At 59.0% G+C, this 27,320-nt stretch overlaps 1 protein-coding gene and 1 long non-coding RNA gene across 3 annotated transcripts in view; one reads left to right on the top strand and one right to left on the bottom strand.

Moving 5' to 3' along the window:
* Positions 1-27,320, top strand: part of KDM4B (lysine demethylase 4B) — a 137,816-nt gene that overhangs the window by 59,698 nt on the left and 50,798 nt on the right. The window contains 3 exon segments of the mRNA XM_038567694.1: positions 469-662; positions 21,998-22,047; positions 25,977-26,080. Of these exon segments, the coding sequence (XP_038423622.1) occupies positions 469-662; positions 21,998-22,047; positions 25,977-26,080 (348 nt within the window).
* On the bottom strand, positions 9,312-12,533 carry LOC111091396. Of its 2 annotated transcripts, XR_005375207.1 has the most exons (4): positions 11,670-12,533; positions 11,274-11,560; positions 9,867-11,060; positions 9,312-9,754 (listed from the first exon to the last, which is right to left on the bottom strand). It is a non-coding gene; the product is annotated as an uncharacterized LOC111091396 (long non-coding RNA). The 2 variants fall into 2 exon arrangements; XR_005375206.1 differs by having other exon boundaries at positions 9,867-11,560.

The raw sequence follows: 27,320 nt of genomic DNA, 5'->3' as shown, positions 1-27,320 counted from the left end.
GCATTAGGAATAGGTGAGTCGAGCGGGGGCAGGCGTTCTGGCCTCATTTGCCTGGTTCCGAAAGCTGTCCCTGTCTCCTCTGGCAGAAGGTGCCAGAAGGGCTGTTTGGCACCTTTGCTGAGCTAGCTCCACTCCACGATTGTCTTCCTCCTTCCGTGTCATTGACTTTGAGGCACGTTAATTATTCATGACCAAACCTCAGCCTTCACAGCATGGCCTTCACTGCCTGTGATTAATGCACAGCTCAGTGTGGAATCCGGAGAAAGTCCTGCCCGACTGCCTGGCCCAGGGCGAGGAGCCGGTGTCTCAGGGTGGGTTTCAGAGGCTGGGGCCAGCAGGTTTGGGACTGACCACTAGCCCTCGGCCCTCTGTGGGGCTGCCCCCTGGCCTTCCTGTGCTCCTGCCCCTGGGGTTGGCCAGGGCCCTGGGGTGGCCGGCCGCCAACCGTGTGCTTGCGCCGCCCTGCAGGATGTGGCCCAGTGGAACATCGGGAGCCTGCGGACCATCCTGGACATGGTGGAGCGTGAGTGTGGCACCATCATTGAGGGCGTCAACACCCCCTATCTGTACTTCGGCATGTGGAAGACCACCTTCGCCTGGCACACGGAGGACATGGACCTGTACAGCATCAACTACCTGCACTTCGGGGAGCCCAAGTCCTGGTGAGCATTCGGCCTGTGGCCAGGCCATGGGGAGGGGCTGCGGACGGGCTCATGGGGGCCAGGCAGGCCTGGGGGTGCCTTTGGGTGGCCCCTTGGGGATATGGTGGGGCCTATGGCCAAGCAGGCAATAGCTGAGGGGTGCTGGCTGCTTGAGATCTGTTGGCCTCGCCCCTGTTGGCCTCAGGGGCAGCCTCGGTTGCTGATGGAAGGATGTGCATCTCCAGAAATGAGCTTCCTGCTCTCACCTGTGGGGGTGGCACCCTCAGAGTGTCGTTGTGTGGGGTCTGTCCCTGGGGCCATGGGCCCTGAACGTCCCTCGAACCTCCCCTGTTAGCAGCCTGCCCCCTGCTGGTTTGCAGGGCTGGAGTGGGCAAGTGCCTGGAAGGCCCCTCTGAGAGCAATGGATGGGCCCTGCAGGCGGGGTTGAACGTTCCATGTGTTCCGCGTTCTGGAATCTCTGAGCTGACCACCCGCTACACACCAGCTTCTGCTGCTGGGACAGCCGGGAGCTGCCTTCTGTGCAGGCCGCCTTTGCTCTGTTTCCAGCAGAGATTTCTGAGCTGGGCCTTTACATCTCCTTGCCTCTTCCCAGCTGTCTTAGAAGGTTCTGTTACAGTAATCATTGCAGCTCAGGGGAGGCAGGAGCCCCGGGAGACTGTGGCACTCAGGAGCTCAGCCCAGGCCTTTGTGTGTTGAGATGGGGGGGCAGGGAGGCCCCCACCTAGCTGGGGACCCAGGTAGACCCTGGCTAAGGTGCCATTTACCTTGGTGTCCCAGTGGACAGCTGACCCCCACAGGCATGAGGGAAAGCCACCCCTGCTCCCTCTAAGTCTCTGGGACATCCTAGAGCCCTTTGCTGGACCGGGGGGGGGGGGGGGGGGGAGGGGTTGGGGGGAGTGGGGGTGTGGCATTCTGAGAAGGAGGCCCCAGGTGGGAAGCCAGGTCTCCCTGAGCAGGTGGTGGCTATGTGACCACCCTTCCCTCCCCTCGGAGGTGGACGGAGTGGAGCCCCAGCCCTGTAACCTGGCAGTGGGCTCCTCCCTTGCGGGGGGTGCAGAAGCACTGGGGACGAACAGGGCAGGGGCTTCGTAGGCGTTTCCCGGGGCTGCCGTAGCAGTGACCACAGACTAGAGGCTTAACACAACACACATGTTCTCTGACGTTTCTGGAGGTCAGGAGTCTGACTCTGGTCTCACTGAGGCTAAACACAGGCCTGAACAGGGCGGGTCCCCCCAGGGCCTTTTTCCGCTTCCAGAGGCGCTGGCTCCCCAGCCTGCGGCCCCTCCTCCACGGAACCCAGGGTCACCCCCACCTCGGGGCCTTCACTTAATCCCACCTGCTAAGTCCCTTTACTATGAGGTGACATACTTAGCAGTTCTGGTGATTAAGACGTGGGTCTTTGGGGCCGTTACCCTGCTGGCCACAGGCCCTCTGACCTTTGTGTTGTGCCACATTGTTACCTCGTCAGTCTGCTGAGATCCTGTGAGAATTCCACCGGCTTCTTGCTTTCATTCCACTTGTCTCTGTGGTCTGTGGCTGTGCAGAGGCTCTTGATCATCGAAACCTCTAGCTCGGAGAGATTTACCTTCCAGGTAAAATTTGGAGAGAGATTGATGGGGTTGGTGATGACCATTGCACAAAGGCCTGAATCTCAGCCCCCGTGTGGTCCTGAGCACATGAGTGGAGGCAGGTTCTGGTAGGCAGTGTCACCCCAGTGCTGCCCAGGAGGTCGCAGGGATGGCTCTGTGACCCCGTTCCCCCCCTCCCCCCATGACCTGGTCAGGCTGCAGCTCTGTGGAGACCCCTGTACAGGCCCCTGGAGACGGCTGCCCTCTGCCCCGGCCCCACATCTGTGAGCAGGGCCTGGTGGTGAGGCTTGTGGGGTGAGGTGTATGTGTCCCTTCCCTGGGGGCCGTGGCAGGCTGAGTGCAGGTGAGGAGCCTCTGGCTCCCCATACAGTCCACAGGCTGGGGCTGTGTGCACGTGTGCACGTGTGCACGTGTGTTTGCACATGAATGTGAGAGTATGTGTGAATGTATTTGTGTGTGTGCGTGTATATGAAAGTATGTGTGTGTGTGCACATGTGTTTGTGTAGGTGTAGGAGTACACATGGATGTGCGTGTGAGTTCATGTGTATACGTGTAAGTGTGCGTCGTGTGTGTGATGTATGAGTGTGTGTGCTGTGGTCCCAGCTCACTGGTCTGCAAGGTTCCTAGTGCTGCCCCCTCCCCCTGGGGCTGGCAGTGGAGGGAGGGGGTGTCTGTGTGTCTGTCCCCCCTCCCCAAGGCCACATCCCAGTCCTGGCCCCACGCGGCTCCCACAAGCGCCACTAGATGGCGCCCCGACCCTTCAGCACTGGCTGCTGCTCCCTCCGCTGGTGGAAATTTCCTGGGTTCTTCCATCCTTTCTGTGGACTCCTGGCCCAGCAGTGAAGGCCCCAGAGGCTCCCTGGGAGCAGCAGCAGGAGAGTGCTGACTGCCGGAGTGGGCGTGGGAACACTCAGCCCCTCCGCGGATGCCCACGTGTTGGCCCACGTCCACCAGCCGGAGGGATCAGAAAGCGAGAAAACCACCTTTTCTTTAAAACAGAACAAAACAAATAAAAGGAGCCACTGCTGAGTCCTGGCATGCACCAGCCAGAGGCAGGTAGAGCTTCAGCCATGGCCCTGCCTGAGGAGGGGGTGGCCTCGGGCCACCTGGGGCAAAGCCTGTGCTTGTGGCGGCCAGTGAGGGTCACAGGGGAGGGTGACTTGGGAAGTGGCCTGGGAGCCCAGGGAGGCAGCTGGTCCCGGCCAGTGCCCAGAGCGGGGGCTGGCTTGGAGGGAGGCGAGGGAGACGGCAGTGGGAACGTGAGGGTAGCAGCCCCTGGCTGAGGGGGTGGCTTGGGGTTCTCCATGCCACAGCCCCAGCACCCCCGTCCCCTGCCATCCACCCTCCCCTGTGTCCACCTCTTTGCCACAACCCACTCCTGAGAGCCCTAGGGCAGTAGTCATCATGGCTGGCATCAGGCACAGCAGTGGTTCATTCAAGGGAAAGAATGTTCCAGGGATCCCTGGGTGGCGCAGCGGTTTGGCGCCTGCCTTTGGCCCAGGGCGCGATCCTGGAGACCCGGGATCAAATCCCACATCAGGCTCCCGGTGCATGGAGCCTGCTTCTCCCTCTGCCTGTGTCTCTGCCCCTCTCTCTCTCTCTCTGTGTGAGACTATCATAAATAAATAAAAAATTAAAAAAAAAAAAAAGAATGTTCCAGAAGGCATCTTAACTTTGGTCTTAGTTCCTGGTCCTGAAGGGGGATGGGATTGCACACGGGGGTTCCTTGTGCTGACCAAATGTGGCCTGTGGGAAGCGGCTTCTCAGGGTGCAGCTGTGTAGGGTCTGCTGCCAAGGCTTCCTGTCCTCCTGCTGCCCCCACCCCCACCCCCTGCAAGCTCCCTGCTCCCCAGCCCCAGCAGCTCAGCTCAGGTACCATGCCCTCTCCCCGGGACCTGGGTGGGGGCCACAGGTGTTGGCACTGCACCCCATGCTCATACTAGCTCCGTGTGACTTTGGTGAATCTCCCTGTACCCTGTGAGGGCAGCGCCCTCGGTCTCCTCCCCTGTGCCCGCCCCCCCCCCCCCCCCCCCCGGGTCCCTAGCCCCCAGCAGGGGCCTGGCCGAGAGGGGCCTCTGTGCCTGTCCGGGTGCCGGTAACATCTCCATGGGAACTGGTTCTCAAGGCCGAGACCCCGGGGGTGGGTGAGGTGCCTCTGGTCCCTGGACTGGGGTGGCTTGGGGGGCCGCTGTGTGGCACCCTGCTCCTGGCCCTTGCCCGGGGCCCTGGGGGCTGCTCCCTGCAGACGGCGCTCACGTGCCTGTCTCCCTGACTGCGTTGTGCCTCTTGCGTCTGCAGCAGCTTAATTGCAACCATTTCCGAGTATTTCGGTAGCATTTTTTTTTTTTTTAAGTGTCGACGTCCTCAGGTTTACAGCGTTTTATGAAGCCTTTCTGAGTCTGTTGCTACTTTGGTAGTGTGATTTGTGTGTCACAGCGGCATGAACAGCCTGGTGTCGATAAAAGCGTGGAATTGCTTCAAAAGGCCGGCATTAGGTGGTGCTCTCAGGCAGCAAGGCTAAGAATATCCGAGCGTTTGAGAGCTTCAAAATCCCTTTTGAGATGGGGATTTAAAATAGACCTGGCACTTGCAACTCAGCCTTCCCGGGGCCCGGTGGGTCAGCGAGTGGGCCTGGGCACGCGGGGACGGCCGTGAGATTCTACGCGGATTCGGTGGCTCAGGCCGCAGGGCTGTGCTGGGAGGGGGTGGTGCTCAGCATCCGGGGAGTGGAACTGCCATCCTGGGGCCACTCCACCAGCGGCCCTCACAGCCACTCCCGCACGACCTAGGCCCTAGGCCCTGTGACTCGGGTGGGGAGATACAAGACGTGGGAAAGACCCCCCACCTGGCCCGGCTCGTTGCTCAGATGCAGCAGCGCACACAGCGTTCCCGGCAGCATCGCCTCCTGTTCTCCCTGCGGCTTCCGGGTGCACGGGGCGGCGCGGGGAGGAGGTGGAGGACAGGCCTCCCAGAGGTGGGGACAGCCAGCACTCTCTGCAGGGTGTTTGCCTGGGCCCCAACCTTGGCCCTCAGGCCCGTGACTCAGCAGCATCCCCTCAGAGCTGTGTTCCCAGCAGTTTTCTCGAGGTTTCCACAGCGCCCTCCCCCACCCGACTGCTCCCATTCGCCTGGGGTGCGGTCTTTCAGGTCCTCCTGGGCCCCCGTGGCAGGGAGCACGTCCTCAGATGCACACGTGTACCATAGGCCTGCCTGAGTGCGCATGTGCCATGCATGTGCATTCACTCGTGCACGCATGTGCACTCACACAGGCTCCCTGCAGGGGGGCTGGGGAGAGGGTGGCTCAGGTCATGCTCCCCCAAAGGGCATGGGGCCTGCTCTGCTCATGCACAGTCCTGGGTGCGATGAGCGGATCCTGAAGAGCAGAGGGGGTGAAGGGGGTGGTGGGGGGGATGGTACTGGAACTCCACCTCTCCGACCTTTAAGAAGCCGGGGTGTGCAGGGCACTGGGCGCGCTGAGAATTTCTTCCTTTTGATGCAGCCCCACCTAGGGTTTCTCTTTGGCGCTTTCCCTCAGGGGAGTTCCTCAGGAGAGGGCCTGGGCGGCCTTTCCTTTGTTGCGGGGAAGCCTGACTCCCTGCGGGCACAGCCATCTCCGCCCGCGCGTGGTACCGTGCGGGCCTGTGTGCGTGCGCATGCACACCTGTGGAGCGTGCAGTGTGTGTGTTGCACGTGTGGGTACATGTGTGCATTTGAGGGCATGTGCTCCCAGCCGTGGGGCATCAGGAGGGAAGAGCGTGGTGGGTGCGGATGCTGGTCAGCTCCCGTGATACCTGTTCTCTGGCCACAGCGTGGGGGCGAGGCTGGACGTGCTGCGCCCGGAATGAGTGGGACGGTTGCCCAGGGAGGTGGAGCAAGGCTCTTTTGGGGAAGGGGGCTGCTGGGCTGCTCCCTTGGCCCTTGGCTGTGCGCCTGCCTGGCCGGGGCCCTCAGGGCCTCCCTCAGGCCCACCTGAGGCTGCATCAACCCACCTCCCAGGTGCAGTTCCTTTTGCACACGTTAATCCCTCCCAGTGAGTCTCCCGGCCTCCTCCTGTGTCCAAAGCAGGCTCCCCAGGCCTGGCTGCAGGTGGCACTGCTGGACCACACTGCCGAGCTTGGCCCTAGAGGGCCTCGGTGTGGTCTCCAGGGAGCCCGGGACGGGAAGTCCAGGTGGTGGATGGAGCCCAGTGAGGCTGCCCTGGGCCGCAGCCCCGGAGGCCCACGGTGGAGAGGGTGACCACCTGACGGAGGAGGCACCAGGAGAAGGCTTGGAGACTTCCTGGCTTCTGAGTGCCCGGCTCGGTGGGGACCAGAAGAGCCCCTCATCCAGTGACAGGAGTAACTCCTCCCAGCTGCCTGGCTCTGGCCCATGAGAGCCCCCGGGTGTCAGGGGAGCTCGGCTCAGCACAGATACGGATAGCGGTTGGTAGGAGTCTGACAGCTTCACAGATTGGCTTTAGTAACTCAGTTTCCCAGCACCGGGTCCTGTCACCCACACAAGATGCAGAAGGGGGAAATAGACACCCCCACTTCCCACCCCTGGGCCAAACCCCCATTTGGGCATCTGGGGACAAAGCCTCGTGGCAGCTCAGTGTGACCGCCGTGCCTGGGGAGGCTGGATGGAAAAGACCCACCAGGCTGCCGGAAGGAAGGCAGCTCCATCTGTGCCTCGTTAGCATGCTGGGGAACCCGGCCAGGCTCCGCTTTCCTCAGCCCCGGTCCTGCGCGAGGGTGACAGAGACAGCAACAGAAGGAGTGTCTCAGAGCAGGAAGTTCCCCTGGGAGCAGATTCCCACGGAGGCAAGAGGAGTCAGAACCCCAGCGACGAGAAGGTCGTAGAGAAGGTGGTGAGGTGGATCGCCTGGCGTGTGGGTCCGCGCTTGGCTGCGGAGTCCTGCTCTCGGGGCCCGTGACCGCTCCCCACGGCGAGCTGGGATCTGTTTGCAGAGTGGCCGGGCCCTGCAGCCGGAGTCTGCCCTCGGGTCTCGAGGCCTTGCCCCAGACAGGCCCCTGGAGGAGTTTCCTGGTGGGGCCCAGCCCCCTCTCCGCAGAGGGAGCCCCTTCTGGATGAAGATGACTATGTCCCAAATGGCCCACTGAGGCCCTGAGAGTGCTGAGCTAGACCTGCTGAGGCCCGGCTTCCTGGCCTGTTGGTTCCGGGTCGGAGCCTGTGCTGCCTGCTGCTGGGCCTGTGGTGACGCTCGGCTTCCCTGTTGGATGCCTGGGGCCAAGGGCCGGCAGGGAGAGCTTTCTTGGTCCTTCTTGCAGACTCTCCTCTTGGGACCGTGACCACGGCAGCAGAGCCGATTGCCTTTTGTTCTGATGTGCCTGACCTGTGTGCCCGCTGTCCCTTTCCATGGGGCCTGTGTGTGGTGGGGCGACCGGTGTGACTTCCCTGGCCTCTGAGCCGGAAGTCCTGCATTCTGGAGCCTCTCTGAGCTGGGCAGTCTGCGGTGTCTGGTCCCCTGGGGTGTGTGCAGACGTGTGCCATGTCTGCACACATGTGACCATGTGCCATTGTCATGTGTGTGGTGAGTGCATCATAGAAGAGATGGGAGAGCGTGTCTTCACGCAGGCGGCGTGAGCCTGTTCTCCGGAGAACCCCCACCGGATTGTGCCCAGAAGACCTGGGACCTGGCACTCCAGGAGGTCACTAGAGCCACTTCCCCACCTTCCCCATAGCCATGGGGGGCCCTGGCCGGAGCTTTTGCTTCCAGTTGGGTTTTGCACCATGCGCTCTGGAGCTTGGTATCATGGCACTGCGCCGCGTTAGGATCCATAGTTTCACACCCTGGCCAGGAGGGCCTGTGCGCAGGGAGCTGGCGGGGCGATAGCCGTGTTACCCCCCAGCCTGGGTCCCCTCCCGGACTTTGTAGAGCCCTTGACCCCACTTCTTTATCAGAACCACAGCCCTCTGCTCATCAGGGTTGTGTAGTAAACCTAAAAAAAAAAAAACCCTGAAAGCTGATTTTGGCATCAGAGAATTAACTGCTGATGCTGGGAAAGTCAGACCTTGGCGTCTCAAACTGGGGTATGAGGTGTCACCAGACTGTGAGCATAGGGCTGTGTCGTCGATTACCACGGCAAGGACGACAGGCCGTTCTGGAGAGCTCTTCATGGCGTGGTGCAGCGCAGTGCAAATTCCAGATCATTCCATGTGTCTGATTCACTTTTTCCAGCGTTACTCACCCTAGTCTAATCGCCTGGCGCACTCCGGCAACACCTGACAGCATGTCGTGTGAGGGCACGTGCCAGGGGGCCGCTCGGGGTGGATCAGAGGACCCGGGAAAGCTGGCGCTCTCGGGGTGCTCTCCCCGGGAGGCTCTGCTCGGCAGGTGGCGGGATCCGTGCCCGTGGGCTGGCTCCTTGCATCTCGCGGCGTGCTGGCGGGGACAGACACAGTTGGTGTTTGTTCAGGGAATGCAAAGTGATTTTAGCATCGCGCTAAGCAGAGGAAGGTCAGCCTTCTGCTAAGGAAGAATCTCACCATATGCTCTCCTCGAACAGCCAGTGAGAGCGGCCGGGGGTTCTTGTGCTGCTGCAGACCGAGTGACGCCTCGCCTCGAGCCCGGGCCGTGGCTGTGGGGCTTCGGGAGCTGGGCTTCCTGGCGTCGGAGGCCACCCCAGGCAAACGCTCCGCTGTGGCCACTCTCCTTCTGCCTCCCGTGTTTGTCACCGGCCTCTTTACGCACCGTTTTGGGTGCATACTTTGAAAAAAAACTCTCTTTTTTTTTTTTTTAAAGAACTGTTTGAGGGCAGCCCCGGTGGAGCAGCAGTTTAGAGCCGCCTGCAGCCCAGGGCGTGATCCTGGAGACGCTGGATCGAGTCCCACGTCAGGCTCTCTGTATGATGCCTGCTTCTCCCTCTGCCTGTGTCTCTGCCTCTCTCTCTCTCTGTCTCTATGAATAAATAAAATCTTAAAAAAAAAAGAACTGTTTGAGATTTATAGAAACACTGAGGAGCTAGTCCAAGCATCACCTAACCCCACTCTGATTTCCCACTGAGCTCTGCGCTCAGGCTGGGGTGCTGTTGCGCTCAATGGACCAGTGTTGATACATTCCTAGTAAGCAAAGTCCACAATTTATTCCTATTTCCTCAGTTTCCCCGATGTCCCTCTTTGGTCCCAGCATCCCCTAGGACATGTAGGCGTCACATCTCCTCAGGTTCCTCCGGGCTGAGACAGTTTCTCAGACTTTCCTTGTGTCTGATGCCCCTTGACGGTTACGTGGAGGATGGGGCAGGGCTTTTGTAGGAAATCCCTTCCTTGGGTCTGTCTGGGGTTTTTCTCATGGCGAGGCCAGGGTGATGGGTTTTGGGAGGAAGAACCCGGAGTGAAGTGCCCTCCTCCTGGGGCTGTCTCGGGGGAGGGTGCTGTCACTGCGGACGTTGGCCTTGGTCCCCTGGCTGGGGTGGGTGGGCAGCTGTCTTCCCTGCAGGGTCACTCTTCCAGTTTCCATGCTGTTCTGTTTCAAGTGGCTTCTTACACAAACAAAAGGAACTGCCACTATCAGAGACGGGAAGAGAATAGAGAACAGAGCAGCCTCGTGTTAGTGGCCACGGTGATTGGACGTGAGCCTCTTGGCAGGGATTTTTTGATCTGTTTCTTTTCTCCTAACCTGGAGTTGAGGCGGTTGTGCTTTTCTGTGACCAACCAGTGGGCTTGTGAGCTGCATTTAGGGGCTCACAGTTCCGTAGGTCAGAACCGAGGCGTGGGCCAGCTGGGTCAGGCTCTCTGAGGCTGGGATCGAGGTGTCAGCGGGCTCTGGGGAAGGTCCACTTCCGGTCTCAGGTCATTGGCCGAGTTCTGTTCCTTGCAGAGGTTGGAGTGAGGTCCCACGTCCTCGCTGGCTGCCAGCTCTGGGCTGCTGTCGGCATCTAGAGGTCGCTCAGGGCTTGCCATGTGTCTCCCTCCATCTTGAGGCCAGCTTGGGATCCCCTCCCACTGGCACCTGGGACTTGAGGGGTCACCTGCTTAGGTCTGGCCCACCAGACTCATCTCCCTATGTTAGTGTCTGCCAATGGGGGCCTTAGTTACAACAGCAAAACCCCTCACGGCAGCACCAACTCCAGCACAGTTGGAGTAACTGTGAGCGGGGGCCGGGGGCCTTAGGGGCATCTGAGAACGGTGTCTGTCATGATGCCTTCGTTGTGGACTGTAACGCGGTGTGGAAGAGCATGCAAAATACGTACACACCCCAGAGATACGTATCTATGTGCCGTTCATCCGGCGACTCCACAGTGAACCCTCGCGTATCCCTGACATGTCGGGGAACGAACCTGCCCCACCGCCCACCCCGTGCGCCCCCTTTACAGTCTCCTCCCTGCCAAGAGCCAACCACCGTCCTTCTGACTTCTCCTCCTCCTGACTTGATGGGACTCGTGTTGCTGCTTCTGTGGGTCCTTTTCCTGCGTGTGTCTGTGGACCTGGGTGACGGGGCTGAGCGGCAGCCAGATTTGAGGGCCCTACAAATAGACTTATTTGTACCTTGCGTTCCTTCTGGGAGTTCGTGGGGAAGACGCACCCTGTTGCACGTGGCAGGACTTCATTTATTTCTGCAGCTGGAGGGTTTTCTGCGTACGACTCTGCCTCCGTCTGTTCATCTGTTCACTGGCGATGGGCACTTGGGCTGTTTCTGCTCTGGGCCAACTGCACACACCACTTTAGCGTTTTTACCTGATGCTCATGTATGAAGTACGGTACTACACCCGAGGAGGGCACTGAGCGATCCTGACGTCAGCAGTGGCTGCGGGCGGTGCTCCTGGCTGCGCTCCCACTGACCCCTCTCTGGTTGTGGCCCCGCGCTGCCCTCCTGTGCAGGTGAGGCCAGGTTGGCCAGACACCTGCTCAGGCCGTGGAGCTTGGAGGTGGTGGGGCTGGGGCCCAGCCCGCCTTTCCCGCCACTGCTCCACCCTGCCCCTCGCATCAGGAGGGGTGGCCACTCGGCTTCAGAGACAGGGTGTGTCCCAGGTGGCAAAGGTGGCCAGGACTTGAAGGTGTGGAAGTGAAAGGACTCTTTTCTTACCGGGTCCCCACAACAGTCACCGAATCAGGCCCTGTCGAGCCGAAGGAGAGATGGAGACGGGAATTGGAGACCCAGGCTGGCACATGTCCCGCCGTCTTGAGCACGTGGCTTTGGCGGAGGTCACGCTGGGTGTCCAGGTGGGGTAAGAGGGAGGACATGTTCCAGAAATTTTGATGGGTGGGTACAGGAGGCAGCGCCCCAGGCTTTTGCTCACCTTTTGCTGGCTGGTGTCTGGTCCCATGGCCTCACTTAAAACCAGGGAGCCTGGGAAGTGTCCAGCTATAGGTCTGGGAGGAGAAAGGAGAGGGGTGGGTGAGCGATGCTTTACCACCTTGTGGGTAGTGAACAGAAGTGGTGTTGTGAGTTAGCTCACCATCCAGCATGAACCACACCTACCGTCCAGGAGACGAAGCTTTGGTGAGCTTACGGTGTGGCTCCACGCCCCCAGAGCAGGGCCAGGCTGGGGGGTGACCAGGAGTCTCCAGATGGGTCAGGGAAGCCCGTAGGACTGAGACGGAGCCCATGGAAGAGATGGAGCCAGGCAGCCCGTGAGAGGGCCTAGCTGGAGGGCAGGCAGCCAGCCCAGGCACATGGGCTGGAAGGTTGTTGGTGGAGGAGTTCCTCCACTCAGCCACACCTCAGCAAGAAGGACACGTCAGCTGGGAGGGCAGGCCCAGGGCTGGGACGTGGGGCCTGGGGCCAGCAGGTCAGGCTAGTGCCCTTCTGCTCCACTGGGCGACACCGTCTTCTGTCTCCCACTCAGGGACACAGACCTTGCTGGCCTGTCGCACAGCCTTGCTGGCTTGGTCTGGCAGGAGCAGATGGCCCTTCACTTTGGAGTCTTTTGTTCAAAGAGTGGCGACGTGCACTGGCCTGCATTAGGAGACACGGGGTTTTTGCTTTAGGGCGCCTGCTCCCCGGCCGGAGTCCTCTCTCTGCCCACTGCTCTAAGAAGCTGTTGGTTCTTCTGTTGGAAATGTCGCTGGGCATGAATTCCCATCCCGAGATCCTCCCACCCGGCAGGGTCTGGACGGGGAGCTGCCCGAGCCGGAGAGTCTGCGACTGTTGGTGGGGCCCCCTCCTCCCGCTGCAGAGGCCGAGGCCAGCCTGGCCGGCAGTCGCCTCCCCCCGCCCGTTGCCGTAGACGAGCCATCAGAGATTCGGGGTCTGCATGCAGGGTCTGGTTTCCATGGCAAATTTCTCTCATGCTGGGGAGGTTGCTGTGGGCAGATTTCGGCTCCTCTGAAGGGAGATTCCTGCAAATCTGTGAGTACAGAGAGAAGGAGTCTTTGTCGACTTTGCTTAAAAATCTGGCTGTGAATGTGCTCCCCCTTCACGTTAGCACAGCAGCAGGAGTGGAGAGGCCTGTGGCCTGCGGACGGAGCGGGGCGGCCATGGGCCAGGCCGGGCAGCGCCGCGCCCGCATCGCCAGAACCAGACCTCCCGTCATCGCCAGAACCGGAGCTCCCTGGGGCAGCTCAACCCATGCAGAAGCTTAGCCCTCCCTGAAGCCCCAGCGCCTGGAGTGACCCTGGGAGTGACCCCGAGTGCCCTGTGGCCTTCGCCTCCTAGATGGTAGGCTGAGACACACGTGGTCTCACTCACAGGTCTTACAGCCTCCGGGGACCTGTTTGTAAAGATGGTGTAACCTGCGTGTTCCCCAAAGCCGGTCCCGTAGTTAAGAGCACAACTCCGAGACCCAGGGCTGCCTCTGGTGTGGCTCGGGAGAGCCCATGGCCGGTCCTTCTGGTTGCCGGGGCCTCACTGTCAGCCTTGCTCTGTGGGTGTGTGTGACGATGGACGCAGGTCCAGGACGTGGGGAGTCAACGTTAGCAGACCTGAGCCTCCCCACGTGGAAGACGCCCTGGCTGCTCGCAGCCCGAGGAGAGGGCAGGACTCCAGCCACCCTCCCAGGCCCCAACTAGCTTATTGCCACGTCCTGGGCTCCTGCTGCTACGGGTTGGGGTAGCCCACACTGGCCTGTGGAGTCCCTTCCGGCTGCAGATGAAAGGGAACTGTGATTGTTGGCTCTTGTGCCAGCAGCCCTGTCCTTTCAGGCTCTTGGGCTCTCAGACCCGTCCCTGCCCCTTCCTGTTCAGACCGTCTGCGTGTTTCAACACAAGCTCATCAGGGGGTGTCCCTGCTCCAGCACACACTGCCACCGCCGCCACAGGAGTCTGGGGGCCAGAGCGGCTGGCCTGTGGGCCGCGGGGGTGGGCGCGGTGGGAGGCTGCCCCCGGCTTGTTGTAGGAGCAGAAATCCAGGCCAGCTCTACAAGAGGGAGACGGAGGTGCTCTGTGTCAGCACCGTGTCCCCATGCATCTGTTACCCTTGGCTGCCGTGACTAGATGCCCCATCCTCTGTGCCTGCCTCCGGAAGCCTCACCTGAGAAGGGCCCCCCACTGCTTTAAAAACATCAAAAACATGCATGCATGTGACTTGGCGTTTCAGTCTTGTCATATAACAAAAATAATTCGTGGGTCTAAAATAAACCAGGGCTTTGGGGATCAGATGCCTCCAGTTCAGCATTTAATGGCAGGATTGATACCACTTGCCTTGTAAAGTCTCTTTCTTCATTAGTGTAGACTGGCCACATGTGAACTGGGCCCGGAGCCTCAGAGTCCCCGGTTCCCGTGGGGCATTGCCGGAGAGGTGAGGGCCCAGGGCCCCCCGGGAGGCCTCAGCATCCCCTCCCGCCTGCAGCACCTCCTTTATCTCCCTCCGGTCGGCCAGTTCGTGTGGCATCCTTGCCGTGGTCATCCCGTCAGAGACTCCCCGTTTTCTCTGTTTATCTCCTGTGTGCGTTTCAATAAAAATGTCATTATTTGAAATCCTTGACACTGCTTGTGCCAGATACCGAATTCCACCGCCTATTGTCCTGTAAAATGATCCATTAAAGATAAAACTGCCGGGGCTCAATACGGTTCTTTCCTGGGAACAAGCCACCCTGGCCCTTGGCCGATCCTATCTCCCCAGCAAGTGTTTGTATTCGTTGCACAAAGGGGCCCCGGCATTGGGACAAATGAGGGAGGCTGCCTCTCCACGGAATGAGGTTCCTGGGAAGTTAAGATGGGATTTCTCGATAGAAATTGGGCAGGCGTCCATTTGCCGTCAGAGAGTTCCAGGCGCTGGCTCGGGGCAGGGGCTGTGCAATGCAGGCTGGGTTCTTTGCTGCAGCGATGACCAAGAGGGGCTGGAGGGACTTGGAAATGCCCTCTGGTTTCTCTCCCGGGTGTCTGGGATGGAGTCCTGGTGTCCCCTTCTTCCCTAGGCCGGGCCCCCTCTCCCCTTCCAGCTAGACTGGGCTGGTGACGGCTCTTCTCCCTCCCGTCCCAGTGGGCACAGGGACCCCAGGCTCTCCATCTGTGCTGGACTTTGCATCTCTTTAGTCTGTCTGCTGGGTCTTTTTTCTAACATCTTTTCTTTCTCAGACTGCTGTGTGGGGTGGCCCTCTGCCCTGGTTAACCCATGCCACCCTGTGTGACTACTAATAATGCTTCTTGCACACCCCAACCATTGTGATAAGGCCACCCTGCTCACACCCAGCATAGTGACCCCACCACGCTTGCATCATGAGGTCAGCCGGCCCTGGTGTCAGACCACAAGGTGGTCCCCTTGCCTTGTTTACTGAAGGACTAGCTCACAGGTGTAGGGGCCCTGTGATATGCCCCGCGGCTCTCCTGCTCTGGACAGGTGAGCGGTCACATCACCGAGCAGTGCCTGCTTCGAAGACATGCGCACCGGCTCTCCTGGGTAAGACTCTGTGATTCTGTGTCGTGAACACACCCAGGTTTATGTTTGGCCTCCTTTGTGAGGAGGAGCCCCTGCCTGTGGACCACAGACAAGGGCAGAGTCTACCCTGGCGGGTTCCGTGGCCTGTTGTGAGTGTGTTTCTGGTGCAGAAGATGTCAGGCTGTTCCTCACGCCGATTGTTCCACTGCCTTACCGGAATGCTTCATTCTATCGTTTACCGGCTTGTTCTTGGCTTTCCCAAGTAGAAGGTTGTGTTTAAAAGAAAAGCGTTTATCTCTTTCCTTGTAATTGTTACTGTCCTTATACCTTTCTCCTTGACCTATGACAGTGGCTAACGTCGTCAGTGTGTGCTGATGAGTGCTGTGATAATGGGCAGCTTGCCTTGCTCCTGACTTTCCAGAATGCCTCTCCTGCCTCATCATGAACTGTGACCATGGGGAGGTTCCTTCTAGCCTGGTTGGCTCAGAACTTTTATATTCCAAAGGCTTGGAATTTTACATAGAGTCTGATTCATTGGACTGTTTTTGCAACCCTGGGGATAAACCCCTCTTGGTCTTATAATACACTTTGGTGTCTGATTTTCTAAGATTTTATTTAGGACTTTGCAGCTATATGAGACTGGCCCGTCATTTTCCTGTGTGTCTTTGTTCTGTGTGGGTGATGGGGGTTTCCCATTCATTCATTCATTCATTCATTCATTCAAAAATATGCCAGATTCATAGAAGAAGTTCTGATCCTGCTGTCTGGTAACCAGGTACATCAGTTGACACTGGCCCTTTAGCGTGAAGGTTTTGTGGGGCTCTCAGTAAAACCACCAGGTCCTGGTGCCTTTTCCAGAGGGAGTATCTGTAAGTGTCTGCTTCCTCTGACAGGGCTTATATTAACCTGCTGGATGCTGTGGTTCAAGGCCCAGAAGACATCGAAAAGCCAAATAACATCTGTGGCACTGAGCCCAGAAACTGGAGCAGGGACTGACTCATCACTCCCGTGTCCACAGGGCTGGGGCATTGTTAATAGGTTTATCGAGGCATAACTTCCACACCACATGTGAAATGCTGGTCACAGAAGTCACCTGAGGTGCTTGGGCATTTCAGCAGACCAAGTTGGTGTGGCTTGTCTCAGTGGTCATCAGATGAGGGGTGACCACTCATGATGTGTTTCTGTGGGCCCCTCTGTTCCCCTAACCAGCTCAGAGATGGTGTCCTGGCACCTAGGAGGCCTATGGGGAAGCCTGTGCCGTGACTGGGTCGTCCTGCTTGGCCCACCCAGACCACAGGGCAGCAAGCTGGAACTGTTCAGCCAGCGTGTGGCTAGAGCGGGCGTGGGCTGTGGGCCGAGATGGGGCTTTGTGTTTGAGGATTGCAGTAATACTGGCTTTCCGCTCGCCCAGCATGTGGGGGCCCTACAGGGCTGCTGGCACCTGGACCTCCCGTGGCCTCCTGGGCTTGTATGGGTGGCTTGCTCATGCTAGGTGGCCTCCAACTTGACACATGGTCTCAGCACTTCCAGAAGCCTCTGCCTTCTTGTTTCTGTTTCTGTAATTATAGCATGTTAAACGGCCAGGGGCCTGTCTGCCCAGGCCTTGTGCACACACTGTGAAATTAACTTCCTCACCCTCCAACATGCGTCAGGCTGAGCTGACATTTCCAAAGGGCTCCTGGCTGGACCCCTGCTCCTGGCACGCGTTCCTCAACAGAGAGGAAGGCTGGGAGATGAGCCTTCTCATCACGGCACCTGATCGCTGGGAACCTCGTGCGGTAGAAGCTGTCAGGCTGGGCGATTGTCACCGGCAGGGAGTCACACGAGTCTTGGGGCGGGGGGGGGGAGTCAGTGCCACGGTGTTACATGTCCTGACTCCAAGCTAAGGGGCCTTGCAAGAAGGGCAGTTGGGGATTTTGAGAGCCACGGCCCCCAGCAAGTCTTGTTACCCTTGTAGCAGGCAGGAGGGAGCGTGCTAGGAATGACCTCATTACCATAGAAATGCTGGCCTGGCAAGGGCCCTGCAGCCTGGGGCAGCCAGCAGTTCAAGGAGATGAGGGCTGGCGGCTGGCGCAGCCCCTGGGCTCTGTGGGGTGGGTGGGATTACTTCCACCGGAGTTTCACGTTGCTTGTCCTTTGCTCCAAGAGCGTGGGTTTGCTTGGTGGTTTGAGAAGCGGCAATCCCTCTGGTGTCACCAGTCCACAGCCCAGGAGAGGCGAGGCAGAGACCAGCCTCCTACCTGCCTTTCTAAGGTTACGTGTGGCTGTTCACATGGGGTGGGGCATGAGGGGTAGGGGTCGGCTGGGCGCACAGGTGCCATGCTCCCATGCCTTCATCCAAGGCATCCTGCCACCCACCTGGCCAGGTGGCCCCGGGCGCTCACGCCTCTGGCTGGAGGGGGCCTGCATGCCCTAAGCCCTGCTGCTCACCGTCATTGTAACTAATGGCTCCTGAGCAGGTCCCTGCTCTCCAAGATGGTCTGTGTTCCTCTTCGTGACACACTCATTTAATTTTTAACTCACAAGGCATTTGCTTATTTATTTTCATTGTTCTTGATAATAATTCTAAGCCATTAGAGGGGAAAATTATATTCAAAAATGCTGTTTCACACTTTATTTGTTTGATGATTTAGAGCGATAGAAAATAGCACATTTGCTGGCTTTTATAGTCTGATAATTATTCACATCCATCAAGCCATTCCAGGGGAATAAACAAAACACCAAGAAAATGACACTATTAATAGCATCCTCCACGGCGGACAGGAAGACTTTCCCGGGCCGGCGAGTCAGTAAAATGGAAGCGTCCTGTCCCTGGCCAGCAAGCAGCCCTGCCCGCAGAGGACACATATCCTTTTAATTGTCCAGCCCCGTCTGGCCCCGAGAGCTGCCTGGCTGCCAGGCTAAGGCCTCCGGCCACCTAAGCACCTGCCACCTGCCCGGTGTCACAAGCCCTGGAGTGTCTTTATTAGGCCCACCAGGCCTGTTGTGACCTATGCAGACAGAAGCCTCCTGACGTCTGGAGCCGTTCGTGTCCCCGAGACGGCTCTGCCCCCAGCTTAGACTCAGCCTTGGAGCGGGAGCACAGGGCCGGCCGGATGGCGTACCTCTCTAGTGTCCAGGCTGCACCGTGTGCTCCTGGCCGCTCGTAGGCAGGAGAGACTCACCTGTGCGTCAGGCGCCGGGGCTTAGGTGACTGCGTACTGTCTGGACCCAGCCTTGTGGGCGGCTTCGCGGGTTTGAGCTTTGCCTTCTCGGGGTGGCCGTATTGGAGGGGGCGCCTCCACTGCAAGTACCTCGAGGTGTAAAGGAAGGAGCCGGAAACAGTGAAGCTGGGGGCTGCCCACCTACCTGGGACCTATCTGGTCCCTCCCCAGACCTGGGCGTTGCTTCCTTCTGGAATTCGGTGTCTGGATCTGGGTGTGGCAGTTCACCAGCACGCCTGAAGTGTTTCTCCTGTCGGTTGGTCGTTTGAACCATGAAACCGCTGGACAGTGGTGGTCTTTCAACGGCTGTGCCACGCACATCATGTCTGCTCACCTGCGAGGGCCTGGTTCCTGGGGCTCTGGTCTCTCCTCTTGCCTCCCATGTGCCCTATTCCTGATCTAAAAATGTTTTATTTTCTCATTGAAGCCCCTGACGTTTGCAGACAACTGCCTCTCTGAAAAGGCTTCTGGCAAATGATGCCTGAATCTGTCTCTCTCGGCTTTCTCGGCAATTCCACGGCATTAAACCCGGACTTATGGAGCCTGTCGAGTCCTGCTGCAGCCTCTGCAGGGGCACCTGGAGTGGTTGCCAGGGATAACGTTCCGACTTTTTCAGGACTTTCTGGTTTAGTGTTGCCCGGAAGTACTTTGGGTAAAACGTTCAGAAGTGGTGAGAATGTGCACAGGAGGATGGGCTGGTGAAATACAGAGATAAAGACCCTGAACGAAATACTGTGGAGAAAGTTCTGGACTCCTGCCCGGCCCACCTAATGACTGGGACTCACTGTGTGTCCAAGTTGCAGCCGATGCTTCCCTCAGACACACTCACTGCAGCTGCCAGGAGCAAGGACCCTGCTGGGCCTCATACCCTCTGGGCCCCTCTGCTGGCCCAGAATGAGTTGCCCACCCAGGAAGGCCGGCCAGATGCAGCCCAGGCCTGGGGGACGAGCATGTTGGCTGGTGCCATCTCAGGGGTGGGTCATGGCCAGCCCTGGAGGAGGTATTGGGCTGTTGGACCAAGGAGATGGCATCGGGGCTGATGTGCAGCAGCACGTGAGGGGATGCCAGCCTCGCTGTACGGGTTTCCTCACGCTGGCCTAGAGAGGGACTGGGGGAGCCAGGGGAGGTTCTGAGCAGGGCCAGGGGCCAGGGGCAGGCCACCTGCCAGCCACCTACCAGCCACCCAGAATGGACTGGACCAGAGCACCTGGGGAGGCTGTCTGAGGAAACCGTGCAAGAACCCTTTGCCACTGGGTGACTGGGGCTGCACGTCCAGAGGGTTTGCAGGTCAGCCAGGTAGATTGATTTTGGCCGTCATATTTGACCTTGTGATGGGGATGGAGGTCCTGGGGAGCAAGACAAATTGCCCCCATGTTGGTGACCAATAAAACCAACTCTGTTTTATGGCCCCAAGAATTTGCTCGATAATGGCTGGACAGATGCTCCTGCCTTGGGGGTTGGTGAACAAACATGCTCCACCCAGATGGCTGCGTGTCCTCCTTCCCTCCCAGAGCCAGGCCCGAGAGTCAGGGATGCCCCCACCAGGTGGCGTGATGACAGATGGGGCTGTGACGAGGGTGGCAGGGCTCTGCTGTGGCGGCCCCATGGGGCCTGGGGGGACTTCTCTCCAGGGGCAAAGGTCTGTCCTTTGGGAGGACAGACTAGCTCTGTAGCCAGCTCACCTGGGTCCACATGGCGGAGGGTCTCCCAGGGCACCTGGCCGGCCGTGGTGTGGAGAGAGGGCTCCGAGGGAACCTATAGCCCAGAGGGCTGGAGTTCCTCCCAGCCGTCAGAAGGGCCCAGCATGTTTTAATAGACGTACAGACAGAGCCTTCACTGACCGCACCTCCTTGGGGCAGACAGCCCCGAGCTCGCTCAGAACTGTGTGTTGTAAGGCGCCCCCCCACCCCCCGAAATCTGAGGTTTGCATCTTGCCGAGCCCCCGGGGTAGGGGGGAGCTGGGGCACATCGCTGGCATGGGGCTTCTCGGCACCCTGAGGCTGTCGCCAGCCTGTTACAAGTGGTGGGAGCCCAGAAGTCCCCGTGGCTGTCGGCTTCCCGTCCACCCGTCCTCTGTAATCCCTCCAGGGGCTGCTCTTCTGAGCGCTCAGCCCAGCGTCCTGCAGTCTGTACTTTCCGATAACAGAGGAGCCACGTTCCAATGTATTAAACTTTTAACATCCACCAGATTCAATTAATCTTATCTTTACAACTCCCAATTACAGGCGGTAATTAAGTGAAAGCAGCATTGTAGGCTGGGGATATTGCATTAATCATCACAGCCTTAGAGCCATAAATTAGTTCCTCCCGTCCTCCGGCATCTTCCCAGAAGGACTGGAATGTTTCATTTCCTTGTTTGGGGGGATGTTAATCCCACAAAGGTGCTTGGGATTGGGATTAACTTTATCGTCTTTATGTAAGTGATAAAAGGCTGTTTAAAGAAGAGTCACCTCATCTTTGTCCAGACAGTGGAAAATTCTCTGGTGACAACAGAATCGAAGGTGCCGTGCCATCTCCTCCAGGGCCCTGTGATGTGCCCAAAATTAATTATTTTCATCCTGTTAGATTAGAGACAGCCTTATCTCCTGCCCCTGCCCCCTTTTATTTTATTAAAAAGCAATAATAACCCTCTCGATTGGAATGGGCTGAGCCAGCTGCAGAGTCCGGGCGGGCTTCCACGTCCTGGGCTGTTGCCATCCTGCCTCCCGCACTGTGAAGGAGCAGGAGGGTGCTCCACGCCACGTGCCCCCGCGTCTGACTCATTCTAGAACGTGAGGTGTGCTGACACAGGGTCTCTCCCCTTGGCACCGTGGACATGGGGAGGGTCACCGTCTGCGGGGCTGGCCTGGGTGCTATGAGAGCTGAGCAGCATCCCCGGCCCCGCCCCCTCCATGCCAGGGGCACCTCGTCCTGCAGTCTTGACAACCACGGATGTCCCCAGTCATGGCCCTGTGTCCCCTGGGGCAGGATCACCCCAGGGTGAGAACTGTAGCCCTGGAATTTCTTCCGGACAGGACTCAGGTGTGGTGTAGTAGTTGTGTAGACGGAGCCTCTACTGTGCCCCTTCCTCCTTGAGACAGACGGACGGACCTGTGCTCAGTGCTTGGTGGCATTAAGAACCATACACCGGTTCCGCCTGCCTGCCTTGGACATGGAGGTTTTCATCCTGCCAAGTCTGGGGTGGCCTGCCAGCTGGGCTGGGGCTCCTCCGCACCCCTGCCTGGGCTGTCCCCACCGGGGAGAGAGTCCCCGCATCCCAGCAGGCCAGCTTCTGCACACAGCATTAGTGAGGATGTCACTCTGGCTTCATCTGTTTGCAAACTTTAAAGTTACATCTTTCTTATTTATGACAGAGCCTCAGGAATCTTTCAAATGTAAAATGTGTTAAAATAAAACTTAGGGAGTGGTGACAAATGAGGTGATTCTCATTCCTAAGGCTTCTTCCCCGGTGGCTCCTGGGCCTGGGGGAGCGGGAGTCAGGGAGGCAGCCACGGTGGGGCTGGGGGCCTCCCTGTCTCCTCTCCCGCCCCGCAGCTCCCATCCAGTGCTTTTTGGGGTTTTGCCTCTTAAGCCTCTTGCAGGTTTGGTGCCACTGATCAGGGGCGGCCAGGACGGCCTGTGGAGGCCCAGGACTGCGGCCTTCTTCCCCTGACACCCACCCTGCTCCCAGCGCCCACCCCGCCTGCACTTCATTCCCACTCCTGCTCCGAGGCCGCAGCCCCAGGGCCCCCTCGGGGTGCGATGGCCACACGACTGATGTGGCATCTGACATGCCCCCTTCTCTCGTAGGTACGCCATCCCGCCGGAGCACGGCAAGCGCCTGGAGCGGCTGGCCATCGGTAGGTGCGCCCCCCGGGCTGGGACCTGGGCTGGGGCAGGCAGCAGGGGGGTGTGGGGGTGTGGGGGGGCAGCCGCATGGTGCCGGGTCTCCCTCATCCCTGGCTTGGTGGCGTGCCGGAGGCGTCACCGTCTGATTTTCCGTCTCCTCTCCCTCCTGTGATCAGATCACGGTCCCCCCACCCCGGGGTTTATCGCATCGTGCACGACGCACAGAATGCCATTGCTTTAAACTCTATTTTCCAATTTGTTAGCATGGAGCTGCCAGACGTGACTGCGGGCTCCCGCAGGCCCGGGAGGGCAGCCGTGTTCTTTTGTCTCCCTCCCGGCGCCTGGCACTGCGTCTCACTCTCCTCTAAGTCTTAAGGTCTGGGTTTAGTCTAGAAAGCGAGCGGTCCTGTGGGGAGCTCCCCCTCTCATGCCCTGCAGCTGCATGGTGACTGGACAGCTGTCTGCTTGTGTGTGTGGGGCCGGCCTCCCTGGGCTCCCCCCACAGACCACCCCCCGGGGCCTCTTGGGCCGATGGGATCGGTCAGAGAGGGTCCCAGGCTGTGTCTGGAGAGGGGGTGCTTGACCCCCTTGGGGTCAGGGCAGGCCCTCGGGACATGGGATCCTTGCAGACAAGCCAGAGACCCATCTAGGTGACGCTGAGGCCCCTGGCCACCCTGACGGAGAGGCAGGAGGGGTTCCCACATTGCTCCCTATCATAGTGCCCTGCGCTCTGCTCTGACATCAGGTGGCCATTAAGTGCCTGGGACGGTGCTAGAGGACCCTGCTGGCCTGAGGGTCTGGCCCTCACTGGCAGGCAGTGGTGGGGCGGGCAGGGCGGGCGGAGAGCCGCTGGACAGTGCAGGGGCCCATCTCATCACCCTGATCCTCTCCCCTGATCGCCATGAAATCTTCCAGAAGGCATCACTCAGTGTTGGCGCAGCCTTCCTAACGTCCTGCCGCCATCCTTTATCCCTTCCTCGTGCCTCCCCCAGGCAGTGGCCACTGCGCTCCTCCCCTGCCTGATTTGACTTTGGAGATGGAAGTGGTGGAGCTCTCTGAAAAATGGGCCTCCTGTCCTAGCTGCTGTCGGCGTGGCCCAGCTGTTCAGCAAATGCCTGCTACACACAGGTTCCCTGAGGACGAGGACAGAGGGAGGCTTGTCACAGACTGGGGCCAGAGCCCCAGGCCCAGGCTTCCCCAGCCCCGGGGAGGTGTTGCCATGTTGGAAACCCAGACTCTGCCTTCGCGGGCAGGGCTGAACCCCACCATCAGGAGCTTCTCCCCATAGAGATGCCAGTTACGGTCCTAGCAAGAAACGATTTCTCTTATTAATATCTAAAATCAGAACCAAATTAAAATGTTTATCTGAAGTATTTTGTTAAGATAGGAATTTAGAAAACCACTGTTAATTTTAAAAGAGAAGTTAAAAAATATCCTTCCGTCTTGTTTTCTTTTCCTGTTGCTGTTGTAACAAATCACTGCAGAGTCTGTGGCTCTAAACAGCACAGTTTTGCTCTGAACCTGAAACTGCTCTGAAAGAGCCCTAATTAAACCCCTAGACTCATTCCCTTGTGTTTGGAGGGTTGGAGGTCAGGGGTCCGACACGAGTCTCAACTGGGCTGAACTCCAGTGCAGGCTCTCCCACCCGTTCCCACCTCCAGGGGCAGGGGCTCTGGCCTGTGTCCCTGTCTGTGGTCATGTGGCCTCCCCTCCGCCTTCCTCCTGTGGAGACCCCATGGTGACACCGGGGTCCCCATCCCGAGGTCCTGCACTTAACCCCACCTGCCGCATGGAAGGGAACATAGATACAGGTTCTCGGGGGCCACTCTTGATCCTCCCACACCTACAGAGCCGTGGAAGAAAGCGCCATGGAGTGGTCCAGGGGGCACTCTGGTGACCACACTGCTGGGGTCACCGTCTTTGCCTACTTCCCTGCTCCTCACGTCCTCCTGGATTTTGCAGTAGCCACGCCCAGCATGTTCTTCCCCTCTGTATCTTTTCTCCCAGAAAGAAACTTCTGAATGATCCGAGTGCCACCTAGAAAAGCTAGAACTGGAGTCTTTGGGGGCCATGGCCACTCTCCCTGGAGCTGGGCCTGCTCCCTGGGTCCTTCCTGCAGGCGGGGGCCCTGCTGCCTCGGGATCTGGCCTGGTTTGCTCTCTGGGTGCATGCAGGAGGCGCAGGGGCCGGGGCTGGGAGAGGACAAGCCAGGAGCCAGAGGCCTGTGAGAACTACCCCATCGTTGCTTTGTGAACTGTGTGGACTCGTGAAGTCCCACCTTGGTGGGGAGACGGGGGGTGGGGCGTCAGCCCTGGGGGAGGGTGGGAGGGCTGGAGGGCTGACCACAGGCTTCCCCTGTGCCTCGCACAGGCCTGAGCTCCCCACCTCAGAGGGAAGACAGGATAGGTTCTAGGGCAGTGAGTCACTGCCCTCCTCCGTGTCCCTTCCAAACTTTTTTGGGGGCATGCGTCACAGATTCCATTATTGAGATGGATGGAATGAGTTTGCGATGAATATGGAAAATGAATAGCCGAGCTCCAAATGGGCTCGCTGGGAGAGTCGTGGAGCCCACGGAGAGAGCATTAATGTGTTGGCGCGTTATTGGTGCTAATCACTTAAAATGTGCGCCTTTATTAGAGCTTTAATGAGAGCCACTTAAACTGTGCATTAAAAAGAGGGACTGCAGAGAGGCCGCGGGCCGGGCGGCAGGGGCCATAACTCTAATTGAAACGCTTTTAGCACCGAGGAAAGTTGCTGGATTCAGTAATCCCTCGCTCTTTCTAGAACCTCACAGTCGTGTCCTTGCCGGCGGGCGTCCCAACCCCCACCCCCTGACACTGTGGCTTAGGAGCCGCCCTCCCCAACCAGCAGGTGTGTGAGTGAGGCCCTGTGCTCACACACAGCACATGCACACACGCGAGTGTGCCCTCTAACTGGCGACCCATCCGGGGTGTGCACTGGCCTGGAGGCTGGGGGCCCACGGTCGGGGGCGGCTCCTGGGAAGGTCGGCTGTGCCTGGGGGGCAGTCCTGCAGGGGGTCGGACCCTGGGACAACCAGCCACTGCTATAGCCCATCCCATACCTCGCCGGCTCTCGGTGACGCTGGGTGAGGAGCTCAGCACCTTTGCCCTGGGCCCTTCTTTATCTACAAGACCTACCTGTCATTGATTTGAGCTTCAGCCAATGGGTGGTCGGGAAATGTCCCCGAACTGCGTTAAGCACACTTTTTAGAGCAAGTGGAGAGATGGTCTGACCTCTCTATGTTTAGGAACATCGCCTTAAGTGAGTTACGTGGTAATACGTGAGAAAGCAAGCATTCCCATACTGGAACTCAAGCCACCTTGTTTGCAGCAGAGGGGCAGCCCTGGGTCAGGCCGCTCTGCCCTTTCCCACCAATCCGTGGGCCTCGGGGGGCCAGTCAAAAGCCAGAGGCCCCATCTCCCCACCTGCTGTGGGGCCCACAGGTACACCCGGGCAGAGCCCGTGCCTGCAGGCGGCCCTTTCTTCCTCTTTGTCTCAGACTTGGTTGTGTGGGGGGTATTGCTCATGACTTCCTGGTTGGACAGCATCTGTTCCCGTGTCCTGTTCCCTGACTGCCACTGGGGGCATGCAACGCAGCAGGTTTTATCTAGGGTGTGCCCAGCGGGGAGGTCTGTGCAGCTGTGCCCTGGCCTTCACCCCACCTGTGACTTCGAGGGTGCATTTTCTTGCACGGATGACCCTGGCCAGCCTGGGCTCTGGACTCACTAACTGGAGGTCTGAGGGCTGCCATCACTGCCACCAGTGGACCACACGGCTTTGCGACAGGGTCCTGTGCCTTTCCTTCCCTTGGAGCTATAGGCTCTCCATACTCCGTGCCTCGATGGGAGGGAAAACGCTGCCCCAAAGAGACCTGCTCAGCTCCGGCCCGTCAGACTGATGTGCATCTTTTCTGCTCCAGGGTTCTTCCCCGGGAGCTCCCAGGGCTGTGATGCCTTCCTGCGGCACAAGATGACCCTCATCTCGCCCATCATCCTCAAGAAGTATGGGATCCCGTTCAGCCGGGTACGTAGGGGCTGTTGTGCCCCGGCCGAGGGGACCACCAATGTCCCAGGAAACTGGCTTCTTAAGCCCAGAGAAGGTTTTAGAACACTGGCAAGCTAGGGGAAGGCAGATTGGCTGGGTAGTCAGCCTGTAGCTCTGCTGTGGTTGGAGGGTGAGGATGGAAAGGGGAGAGTTGGGGGGGGGGTCTCGCCTTACCTCCCACCCCCACTCAAACTCAGTCCCCTGCCTGGTGTGGCTGCTGGCTGCCCCCCTGCCTGGTCTTGCAGTGTCGGGGTTGCCATGTGGGGGCAGTTCCTGCCCACTTCCCAGGAAGCCACAGGACAACTGGGCGGGCCCCTCCGCCCCCCACATTGCCCTGGTCTCTGGCTGCACCCCATGGCCCACTGCAGACATCTTTTGTAAGAATGAGTACCTGTTTAGAAATGAAATATCTGGCTCTCCCCCAGCATGAAGACTGTGAACTCACTCAATTTGCCGCTCCAGGGAGCGTTTTGCTTGTCCCTGGGAAAGGCTGTGATGAGTGAGGCCTGAAGCTTGGGGAGTCAGGGTAGGGGGGAGGAAGGCTAGCACCCGGGCCTGGCCTTTGTCAGGGGCTCTGCCCAAGGTGGGGTGGGGCTCTGCGCCCAGGGTGGGGCTCTGCAGGTGTCCACTGCAGCCAGTCCCTTCCCTGCAGACAAGCCGCCTGGATAGGAAAGTCTAGGCCTGTGTCTGCAGGGTGCTCCAGGCGAGGGGGGATGTGCCCAGAACCTTCCGGGGAGGCCTGAGCAGACTCTTGGCTGAGTATGGGGCAGGGGGTGGGGGCAGGCCAGGAGTGAGGGACCCTCCTGGGGATCTGGTTCCCGAAGGTCTCCCTACAAGAGCATTTGTTGGGCACGGGAGCAAGTTCTGCCATCAGACCCTCACGCTGCACTCTTGCCGGGAGTGTCTGCGAGTTGGAAATTGCTTCTGACATTTCAATCAAATCGCCTACAGCATTAGTGCTCAGATCGGGGATTCGCTCTCTCTGTCGGGCTCGTCCATCAGATAGCGGGATGTTCTGCTCTGAGAAATGCAGGTTTCCATGCCTCCCTTCCCTCCCCTCATCTTCTGATTTGAACAACGCTGGTTACCAGGAACCTTGCAGGCAGACAGACACGGCATTGCTCACAGAAGCGAGAAGTACTTGCTTTCCTGTGGTTTGTGGAAAATGTTCTCCTAGGCGGTGCTTCCTGGGGAGAGATGCCAGTCCGAGGAGTCGGCT

Source organism: Canis lupus, chromosome 20, assembly GCF_011100685.1.
Source record: "Canis lupus familiaris isolate Mischka breed German Shepherd chromosome 20, alternate assembly UU_Cfam_GSD_1.0, whole genome shotgun sequence".
NCBI classification, from domain to species: domain Eukaryota; kingdom Metazoa; phylum Chordata; class Mammalia; order Carnivora; family Canidae; genus Canis; species Canis lupus.
This window is presented reverse-complemented; position numbering and strand designations above follow the sequence as displayed.